The sequence below is a fragment of the Dermacentor albipictus genome, chromosome 1 (genome assembly GCF_038994185.2).
Source record: "Dermacentor albipictus isolate Rhodes 1998 colony chromosome 1, USDA_Dalb.pri_finalv2, whole genome shotgun sequence".
Classification (NCBI taxonomy): Eukaryota; Metazoa; Arthropoda; class Arachnida; order Ixodida; family Ixodidae; genus Dermacentor; species Dermacentor albipictus.
The window spans coordinates 139,668,550-139,680,165 of NC_091821.1; the positions used below are offsets into that span (position 1 = coordinate 139,668,550).

Consider the following 11,616-nt stretch of genomic DNA (forward strand, 5'->3'; position numbering starts at 1 on the left):
ATACGCTTCTTGTCGAACGCCAGTGGGCGCAACCTGGCTGATGATGATGATGATGACTACGAGGGAGCACATTGTTTGCTCCGTGGTTTGCTCCGCTCGCTCCGTTCATTTCTTCGTTGCTCCAAGCCAATCAAAGCCAATGGCTTCCAAGCATATCCACATCTATCCGATTATCTACAGTTTACAAAGCCTAGACAAGCCGCTGTTGTAGAGCGTTCGAAGCCGCTGTGGAGTTGGTTCTGTACTGTGGGCCGTAGTTGCAATTGTTAAAAGTTTCTGGTTTCCGTGTGCAGGCTTAGTGGCACCACATTTCGACATAAAGGAGGATATTTCGCTACATTGCTGTTGTCGGCGGAAAGGACAGAAGATATTATGTATTCCCAAGCCCCACCTCAGCCGCCCAAAGCTGATGTCGGATACTTACAGGGTCTTTTCAGGAAGTACGGTGATTTTGTTTCAATTCTCCTCCTATTCTGATCGAGCACGCTATTTTGTTTCGAATAAGTATTAGCATTCAGCACAGCTGTATTCTAGTAAATGTTAATACTGTCAGCCAACGGTCGTGCGTGGTCCAGCACCCTGCGATGACGTTATCAGTAATACGAGGATCCAGTTTTCTTTGAAGACAGACATGACCGAATCTGCGAACAGCTTTATTTTAGGCAGTTTCGCACGCAAGTATATGATGCAGACTTTCAAATCAGTAGTGTTGGCTGCATCGCTCCGGTCATCTGCGATTCTCGTGGTTTGCTATACATATTCGAATGGCTGTTTCAGTGTCGACAAAGATAGAAGTGGAAGTATAAGTGCAACGGAACTCCAGAGTGCCCTGTCAAATGGTAAGCGACTTGACATTTAGTACAGTGTATATATACATATATATATAACGCATTGGTTGTGCACTGTGGTGCTTTGCCACGGCATTGTTGGATGGTACAGTTTATTACTTTGGCTTGTTGTCATTTTTGACAGGAACTTGGAAGCCGTTCAACCCAGAAACAGTGCGAATGATGATAGGTAAGATATTTACCAATAATCCATTGCTTGCTGTGCTTGCTTGCAGGTTTGCACTTGGGATCTTGTCGTGCACGCTACGGCGGCTGTTTATAAACATTTGGCCTTTAGATTAATCGTGATAGTAAAAATTTATTTACAGTGATGGTTTGCTCAGTCTATTTACCGAGCCGTAATAATGACGCCCGCCACAGCTGCTGTAGGTGCGTGGTTCGAACCCCATCGCTTTATGCACAGCTAGAGACTTACACCAGTTGGGCGAATCGTTACTCTGAAAAAAAAAATAAAGAAATGCACCAATATAGCTTAACATATGGCTCCTATGTGAAACGAGCTGCACACAAGATTTTGAAATTGGGAACAGTGTATGACCATTATTTAGTTTAGGTGCTGCTTGTACTGCTGTAGTTGATCTGTTACAACTTGTAAATTTGTGTACAGTAAGTAAAAAAAAAATCACTGGTAAAATCTGAGGGATGGTCTATCACCAAAGGTACCCTAATTTTTGCATGAATATTTTGTTTTCAAGAATAACCCCCTAAATGACGAGCAAACGATTGGCAATCAATGTGTGTTTGAAGAAAGACTGGGACTGAAACAGGTTTTGATGGCCCATTGCTAACACTATGATAGTTGCGCGAAGTTGGGTGTCAAATGAGTTGGATTTCCATACATCCCAGCACATATCCTAGACATCCCAATAATGGTCAATGAAAGGAGAAAATGAGGCTATATTTCTACACCAGGGATGCTGTTCTGGAAGTTGTCAAATTTGGCCATGTTGTCAAATTAGCTATCTTCTCACCTTTGATCGACTTAGAGGGCTGCTACTTGGCTGGGGTAAAGTTAGGGGGGAGGGGGAAGGACTGCAACATCTGATTGGCTTAAAATGCTGCCATTACAGAATTTGGCAGTATGGCAGAAATAATGAATACAAATTTTGCACCAAATTATTCTGACAACAAATTGAAGGTTAACCAATTCCTTGTTTTATTTTTACTTGTTTTGCTCATGATTTTGAGTAGGCTATGTTTTGGGATTTTATGGAATGTAGTAGTTATACATATACCTTGTGAAACGGACATAGCACAGGTATGACTGCATTGTGGTTGTGTGAAATAAACATGCTGTACTGCAACTGCTTGATTTACGAGCATGTGGCTTGTGTGTTTAACAAAACTGTAGAGTATTGGCTGCTAGGTCCCAACAAGCACTGCAGGCTGGCATGCGGTACCTTTTGACAGTGAGGGCAATGAATTGCTCTTCAAACCACGTTCTGCATTGCACCTGTGGCAGTTATATTATCACTGCTGACAGGTGCCGCATGCCGGAAAGCACTGGTGACTTGCACATATGGATTAAGCCTGACAGCAACAGTACCACAAAGTTACCAAGGGTAGTCGGAAACTGTCCTGTGTTCTTCGCTTGCTGAAAGCACCTGCCAGCCATGCTGTGTTTTCAAGAGCCATCAGTAGATGCCAGGGACATACTGCATGGGGATAAAAAGTAGTGGAAACCCTTTAGCAAGCAACTTTGAGTAATGGGTCACCTTAGTAGGTAAGGTGTTACTTGCAAATTTACCGTACCAACTCGCCCAACTTTCTATCCTTTTGCAAATTTCTTGTGCACTTGCTTCATATTTTTAGTAATCAGGAACACATTGTCTTCCTCCTCTTCAGTGCAGCCACACTGTGGCGGCTGTTCCATATCAATATTATCTGTCATACTCCGACAAATTGGTTAATGCTCCAACTTATCTTTTTGCCATCCACCTTGCACTAATTTTCTTGTGCTTGCAATGAAGCTAAAGAGCAGACGATGGGCAGCGTTGTAGAAGGCACTGGGTTATTTTTCTGTCGCTATCTGGCATGTGCTGTAGCACATGCGGACTCTACTAAACAAGTCATCAAAATACAAAAGTCTTTATTTATACAGAGAAGTGCACATTTCAGGAGCACGATTTTTCGAGCAGGACTATTTTAGTCCTGGAGGCAATCAGCTGTCGCGCTTCGGTCATCTGGGCGGGGCCTTCCCTTTTTTCTAAAGATGTGTTCGACTATAGAGAAGTGCAGGGTAATTGTATTTTTGTGAGAGAGAGTAAATCTTTTTTTTAATTCCTAAATGAAAAGTAATATGCAGCTAATGTCTAGGTGCCAAACCTGGGAAGATGCAGGACATTTTTTTTATTGTTTGTGCTATGGTAATGGCTTTATTGTCAGGTGATTGAAGGGGTACTAAAGAGAAATGGTTTGTCAAGTTTGATTGTAACTACGCTTCTGGGAATACCAGAAACATAGGACAGAAACTCAAGGCGAGTTTGTTTTTCCACATTAGTGCCTTGTGGCAGAAAATTAAAAACATAGTTAAGTTTATTTATTAACAAGGATTGTTTACATTGCATTCTGAAGGAGCAAAAGACTTGGCCAAGTGAGCTTTGAGAACTTTTTCTTGATGAAAATGACTCAAACGTGCGAAAATACTTTGAAATCTGTGACATCATTCTAATGTGTCGGAGCTTCAGTCTCAGTGCGAAATTCAAGGCAACCTTGCCCTTAATTTTCTCGAATAATAGCCACTCTTGTTTCACCAAAGAAATGCAAGTGGTACTTTGAAAAATTATTTCACCAAACAATAACTCATTGTTGCTTTTTAGTGTCCCTTTAAGACACGAAGAAAAGGTCTAGAAAACGTGTGTTGCGCATGTCCAGAGGTGGTGAAGTCCACTTTTAAAGGGAGCATTCTGGAACGATACCTGAAGAAATTTCCTTCCATACCAAATCTGCAAGCATCCAGCTTGGCAGCAATGGGTTTGTGGTAGATGGCACTGCTCATTCCTTATGCATAGTGTGGTGTCACTACTTATACACTGTATCGATACTGTTGCTACTGGTGCCTGTAGTTTATGGGGGTGGTTGAAATTAATTTGGAGTCCCCCACTAACAGTGTGCCTCATAATCAGATCATTGTTTTGGCACGTAGTACCAGAATTTAATTTGTGCCTGTAGTTAGGGTGCTCTCACTGAGGTAGCCACACTATTACGTGTCCCCTTTAGCAGTGAAGTGGACTTGTCTTGAAAGACAAAAGACAAGTCCACTTGTCGCAACGTTGGCGCCCGCTTTTACTTTGTTCTCGTTTTGCTCATCGTCTTGAATTACCATCTCCCGCCTTCCCCGTGTTTTTCTTTAGCAGTGAAGGCATATTTACAAAGGATTTTTTTGTTCTTCTCATATATGTGGCGGGATACTTTGTCTTTGCTGTGGTTGTGTGTCTTTCTGGCAATGGGTTTCCTGCACTGTGGCAGGGCTTTCTGTGCACTGTGGCAATTCGAAGGCACCAACTTTGCAGCGCACGCCTCACTGTTCTGCTTTCTCTCCATTATCATCATCATGTGTGCTGTCCTCTTCCTCCAACACAGACATGTTTCGTTCACCAGGCATGTTTGACCGCAGCCGAACTGGTACAGTCAACTTCGACGAATTTGTTTCTCTCTGGAATTACATTACCAACTGGCTCAACTGCTTCCAGAGCTTTGACAAAGACCGTTCTGGCTCCATAGACCAGGGTGAACTCGCTCAGGCTCTCACCGGCTTTGGTGTGTACTTGTATATTTTATACTATGGCGCATCTGCTGCACGGTTTCTTTTTTTGTGCTTGTACATTGAGTTTTGTCACTCAAGAGTTGCCATGGAAAGCAGCAGTATGTTGTGTGCTATGCAGTACATAGTCTTGTAGACTACAGTAAGGTGACAGATATCTGTCAGTTTGTTGAGGCTGGCAGTTAATTTAAATTAAAAATTTAATTCTGGGTTTACTGGCTTTGTCATTGCACTTGATTGTCAAATGCGCAGATGGAAATAACCTGAGGAAATAAACACACATGCACACACCTGATGACGAACATTTAAATGCATTACCGTGCTGTCATCTGAACGACATGCAAAACATTTAAGAAGTATTTAAGAAAAATGGGCCTAATGTTCTTGACATTGCTAAAGAAATCTGCAATCCTGTGTCCAGAAGAGGAGGTGGAGTAAACTTTGTTTATAGAAATGAGCTGACGGTGAAATCATTCGAAGTAGGCAGCGATCCTCGTCCAGGATGCTGTGGGCCTGAGCCGATAACTTGGCCCTGAGAAGAAAAAAAAAAAGGAGGTTCATTGGAACTTTTGTCACTTGGTAACAAAAGGAGAGGAAACATCCTTGTACTTCATATGGCATATGAGTGGAAGTTTGTTGCTGCAGTATATACTGATAAGGAAAAACATGTCTGTATTTTTGTGCTTGACCAAGAATTGGGCAAAAGTGAATGAAATTTGTGTTGCAGGGTATCGTCTCAGTGAGCCAATCATGAGTATGCTGCTTGTTAAGTTTGACAGGGATGGAAAAGGCTCGATCAACTTTGATGACTTCATTCAGTGCTGTGTGACTTTACAGGTGACTTTTTTTCTTCCTTTTTTCTTCCCCCCCCCCCTTTTCTTAATGCATTGTGCAGTCACTGCAGAATCTGTATCACGCTGTAAAATATATACTCTTTAGGTGGGGACACGTCTTGGTTTGCTTTCAAGATGTGATTGACCAGATAAAGTAGCAACGGCGCGCATCTATCGGCCCTGACAGTATCGGATTCCTATCGGTGGGACGACGCAACTTCAATTACAACGCAGGCAGGAGCTTGTGCGGACAAGAAACACACGGATAACACAAGCAACCAGAGAACAGTGTCTGCATGCGGCGTCGTGCTGTTTTACAGTGAAAGCTCGTTAATTCGAACTTCAATAACTCGAATTTATGGATAATTCGAACTGTACGATTTGGTCCGGCCAAGCTCCACAGAAGTCTATGTATAAAAAAGTCCGTTAATTCGAACGCGACAAGGTTCCCTCACGGATAATTCGAACTACGCTCGCCTGGCACACGGCCAGAGAAGCGCGCCTACTGCCTACACTCAAGGCTGTATTGCCTCCGAAACGGAGAGAACGGCGAGAGAAGGCAAAATCGGAAAAAAATCTAACCGACGCGGGGTCAGCCAGAAGACAGCGGCGGCTGCCGCCTCTCCGTTCTACGTAACCTCCGAGACTTCTTGCCCGTTGCGAATCTCGGAGGCTTTGCAAATCTTGTACAGCTGCTAATATTGTGCGGAGATGGCACGGCAAGCTCCAAAACACAGCGAATTAAGCACGTCGCAGCTGCGCTCGCAATCAAGAACCAACGAATCAGGGCTTTCGCCACCTTCACATGTTCAGCGTCTTTGTCTCGGCAGCCTTCATCGGTTGTGCACCTCTGTTTTCAGCTTAGGAGGTATCGGCCGTCGCGATTCATTGTGATGGTGTTAAGCCTCGGCTAACGTTCGTTTCGGTGGACATCGGTGGTGTGGCACAGTCGGACCCAGAGCTTCGACTTGAAGATGGCGTGTGCCCGCGGCTCACGCCATCACTTTCTGACACGCCAAATTTCTGACATGCCCTACTGCTTCCAAATCGCAGTGTACTGTTGCCCTCCTTCACTTTCGTTAATTCGAACTTAAGCGGCTTCCCCTTGCGGTTCGAATTAACGAGCTTTTACTGTATCTGTTTCATCGAAGTGATGCCTGCTCCCCCCCCCCCCCCCCGCTTGCCCCTCACCATGGTGACCCATTTTCCCGCGTTACTCGATCATTTAGAATTTCCCGCAAAGTGCAGGTTGCTATGGCAGCACTAGATAAAACATTTCCTGTCTTCCCGCTGATTGGTATCTGCTGCCGTCACTGGGCCAATCAAGGTTGCCAGGTTTGGCTACTTTGCGCCAAATGGGCTGCTTTTGAAGGCTCGTGGCGGGAAATTTTTCGGGTTGGATACTCGGCTACTTTCGGGCTACTGTTAAAATCAACATTTTTTAATAAGAACTACAGACAAACCAGACAAAATATTACAAATAAATGGTATAATGTGCTGTACTATGCCTCTTATGACACACATGATGTGCTGCTAATATCCTCACCATGTGTATTTGGAATAGAGGACGCAACCTCCACCTTGCAATCGATGAAATTAGTTCAGTAGGAACACCTTTTGTCTCATTAGATGGAATGTCTCCTTTTATAGTTAATTATGAGGTGGAAACAGAAGTTTTATTACAGTTCCATGATGAATTTGAGTAAAGGCATATGAACACATCAATATATGGCTGTAAAAACTACTAAAAAAACACTTACGTAATAAGAAATCCTGACTAGTAAGTGATATTCCTTTGCAAAGTTGAGATATGGCACTGGGATACATTGCCTAATGACTAAAGAGTGAAAATTGGTCACACAACATATTCGCTGGTACTAGAGTTCAGTGATAACTACTTAATCATTTATGCAGGGATAACAATTACCGAAAACGAATACGGAGCCACGAGTTCTAACTTGACCCCCTAAAGTCATGTTTTAAATAAGTCGAAGGGTTCTAAATATAACAGCTCCAAAAGGAGCAGCTCACAATCGGCTACAGCAATGTTTTCTTCTTAAGTGATTGGCCATGGTTGCTTTTTTTGGATACTTTTTAAGCACCTGCAGTGAACTGGCTACTTTTATGACCACTTTACATGATTTCCTGGCTACTTTTCACTTTTTGGATCTGTTAACCTTGGGGCCAATGGACGCATGCCATTGCTATTTTATCTGGCCAATTGCGTCTCGCGAGTGTATATACCCTAAAGGGTATATGTCTTACACCGTGGCCTGTATTCTTGGTTGATAACTTTTGGGAACACTTTTGAGAATTCAGTCTCGTATGTGGCTCAAGATATTTTCCTTCTTTGCACGTTTCTTATTGAAGCTTAGCTGCGCTCAGAAACTACATTGTTTAATTACATTAAACTGAATTTCTTGAATCTTTACTGTTCACTGTACCATGATTAATGAGTATGATGACTTGCCATTGTGCCTCGTCTAAATATAAAAGTATAGCATTATCCTGCAGAAAAAATTGCTAGCTTGGAGCTGTCTTGTGTCAGTATTCCTAGTCAAAGGAGCTGGATCTGCAAGAGCTTTTGGCAACTATGTTCCTCTTTAAAGTTGCGTCACAAAGCGTAGCTAAGGATACAATTGTTTGATTCTATGTGCTGCCGGTGTGAGCTTGTCCTGATAGTTCATGTCTATGTGCTTAATGTCCCTACATTGTGTGAGTAGGGTTAAATATAAGGAAATCTGATCTGCAGATGTACGCACTCACAATGCAGATAGAAATCGTAGTTTTGTGAGAGAAAAATGCACAGGTAGTAGTCGCCACACAAGATAATAAATAATGTTTGGCATTACGTTGCCTGTATTGTTATACTTTGAATTCAGTGCATAGTAAAGATTATGTTATTAGTCACCGACATCTGGGGCTGTGTTCTGAAACAATCCACTTCGGTGATAGTCACATTCAATAAATCAACTAGCTGTTTACCCGTGACAAGAGCATGCACTACCAACATGCGCTCTCGAATGCTTCATAATGCACAAAAGAGCACACCGTGTGAGTGCAGGGGTGCTCGAGTGTGTTGTTTTCCATTGTAATGGCAGCAGTACGAGTTCTGCGCACTGACTACGGTTGGCTGTGGCTGTTGTAGGTAAAATGAATTGAGAAAAGGAAGTGTGAAACATTTTAGTTTAATGAATAGTGCTACTACTTGGGCGGTTGCGAAACACATTTTTAATATGTTATAAAGTGACACACTGTTTCTGCGTCTCTGTCAGCCATCATTTACCGCCAGAGCGGCATCATCTTCTACTACACTTCACTACCAACCATGCAAGCAGCGCGTTGTTAATGGTGCCGCTGCCAGTTGTTTGAAGACACTGTCACTGAAAATTGTCACTTACGCAAGGCAACACAATGCACTAGTCGATTAACAGTCAACAAATATCACTGTGCAAAACTACCTGCAAACTGCAATCAAAATATACTATAAACTGCCAACGCGCTTGTCTCTGCCACACTACACTACCAACCGACTGCAAAAAGAAACTTTCGTTCATTCAATATATGTCAGGAGCACCTAACAACACCATGACGTCAAATTGATGTAGGTAGGATTTACTAGGTGGTGCTATTTATTTTCCTGTTTTGCTAATTCAGCCAATCGGCGTGTGACGGTGGCGGAGGTGTGGCCAAGGTGATAGTATCACCAAAGTGGATCGTTTCAGAATACGGCCCCTACTTTGTTCTCTGATGCTTAACGTTTTCACAGGCACAATGCTGCAAAACGTATTGGACTCTGTAAATATGCTTGCTTCTATTTTCTTCAGACTTTGACAGCGGCCTTCCGGCATTACGACACCGACCAAGATGGGTGGATCACCATCGGTTATGAAGATTTCCTCAAGCTTGTATTCAGCCTGCGGATGTGATAATTGATTGCATTCTACTAATACAAGAGTAGACAATGCTGCATTCATTCCACCGCTCCTTTTATGGACGCTATTTGTTCTACAACAGGACCTGCCCACATGCTGTGCAGGCATTTGTATGGGATTGGTGACCTGATTCATTTTAAAGAGTATATCTGGATGTTTGCTTAAGATATCAACAAGAGATTGCTGTCTAATTTTTCCAGTTTTCAACCAACAATAAATTGCTCTGTGTGCTATATTGATCTGTTATATATATATATATATATTTGTCAGTGTGCAAAACTCATGACGCCTTGTTTGTTGGTAGCAAGATCTATGGACAAGTTAACAGCACACAACTGGAGTGCTGCTAGTGTTGCAGTGAATGTGCTATGGTTTTAGAGTAACAATTGAAATTTTTTTTCATGGAGAGCTGTTGCACAGTAATGATTGTAAATACTCGGTAGAGAGAGAGAAAAAAAGAGTGGAAGGTGTATTTCTGGCTACTCGTTAGGTCACGATGATGTGCAATGAGGCGTACACCACATATTGCATAAATACTACTGTGACCACGACTGTTCGCATTAATCATTGTTAGGTTATATTCTAGAAGTAAAGAAATGCGGTCATTACGCTGGTGGCCCTATTTGTGCTATGCTAACTGGACTTCCCCTATTTACATGAGTGTGTGCACATGTGCTAGTAAAAAAAATTTACACTGCTGCTCTCATCATGCTTATCCCATGGGTTTGCAACTGTCCAGTATTTACTGAGATGTAGTTACATACAGCAAATTGTTCCTTACATGTTAAAAAACAAGGCTGTGGTGTTTGTGCTATTCTGCCAGGGATATACGTTAGTGATGATGTGAATGGCTGTGGACACAGTATTTGAGGAACATACTGTGAGATGTACCATTCTTTTATACTCCAAGAGGATGTCAAATGAAGCATTTCCTTGTTATAGATTTTTATAGCACCTGTGATTAATTCACTCTGATTTGAAAAAAATAAACGTGTGCAAGGATGCAGTTGTCTTCACTGCAGTATTAACGCGATAGCGTTAAGGAGCTCGTGTCGCAGAAAAGCCGGTGTCGTCGGCGTCGGCGGCGTTGACCGTGAGCGATAAATCACGGCAGGCGCTTCATAAATAAAAAGCAACTTCCAAGATTGGCCCGGTGGGAATCGAACCCAGGTCTCCGGAGTGTGAGACGGAGACGCTACCACTCAGCCACGAGTTCGATGCTTCCAAGCGGTGCAAACGCGCCTCTAGTGAATGCGGTGTTGCCTTCGAAACGAGCCGTGGAAAGTTATACTGCGGTGTATATCGGTAATTATGAACATGTAACGTACAGAAGTCACAATTACACGAGTTGCGAAGTGCGTTTCCGCTGCATTTCTTCTGCGCTTTCCGCACACGCAGAGCCATCTTGCGGCAAACACAGAAGACCCCCTCCTCTCAATGTACGGCGCTGCCCCGACAGGAGGCGCGCCGCGCGCGCATTGGGACCGCTGCCAGGCGCGTCGCGGGACTCCCTCTCCCCTGACGACGCTTCGCCGTGCTTCCGGTTTAGATTACTATCTATCTCTCTGCCCGTGCCGATCACGACGTTTGGCTGGCGCAGATCGTTTCCCCTCCGAGACACCGAGTTCTTTGGTTCGTTCCGTTCGCTCAGGCGCACGTTTCGTTGCCGCGCCCAACGCTGCGTTGCTCGACGCTCACCGCGTGATAGGTGGGCGCTAAGTCCGATGCGGGGCGCATCGTAAGTGATTGCTGTGCCGTAGCGCATTGTCTTATACCCCTTGGCGGGTCGACGGGAACGCTGTCGCGTCCCACTCTTGAAGGCGAAGCTTAAGCGTCCTCCAATTTTTGCAAGAAGGCATTCTTTTCTTTTCAGTGTGAGCTTTACCATTTTTGCTCAGGACCTAAAGGTTTGTTGCTGTTTTTAAAGGTACCTTTAAAGGTATGCAAAATAGAAACACCAAGTAATTTTAGTTGTGCACTCTTTCGAAACTGTTCTTATTAATTTAGCATGAGATAAAGTGGTCACTAGAGGAGAAAATAAGGTGCTCAACTTCCATTTCTTGAATTTAGTGTTAATACCTCGGTGGCTTGTACAATTACGAGATCAGTCAGATTTTAAAATATTTGCATATATTTCGACCATTTTGGCCGAAATATATGCAAATGCCATTTAGGTCACATTTGGTGAAGCAGGAGAATTTTTGACAACTTTTAGGTTAAGGCTTTTGCTCCTTTCA

The 11,616-nt window shown here is 43.3% G+C and overlaps 1 protein-coding gene across 2 annotated transcripts; it reads left to right on the top strand.

Annotated features, from left to right (window-relative positions):
- Positions 1-180: 180 nt before the first annotated feature.
- On the top strand, positions 181-9,614 carry LOC135900037 (programmed cell death protein 6-like). 2 transcript variants are annotated; one of them, XM_065429457.2, is made up of 6 exons: positions 181-440; positions 778-839; positions 973-1,017; positions 4,431-4,607; positions 5,339-5,448; positions 9,272-9,614. In XM_065429457.2, the coding sequence occupies exons 1-6, from the start codon at positions 373-375 to the stop codon at positions 9,371-9,373; spliced, it is 564 nt and encodes a 187-aa protein (XP_065285529.1). In that variant the 5' UTR covers positions 181-372; the 3' UTR covers positions 9,374-9,614. The 2 variants fall into 2 exon arrangements, with proteins under 2 accessions (XP_065285529.1, XP_065285530.1); XM_065429458.2 differs by having other exon boundaries at positions 4,449-4,607.
- Positions 9,615-11,616: the final 2,002 nt, after the last annotated feature.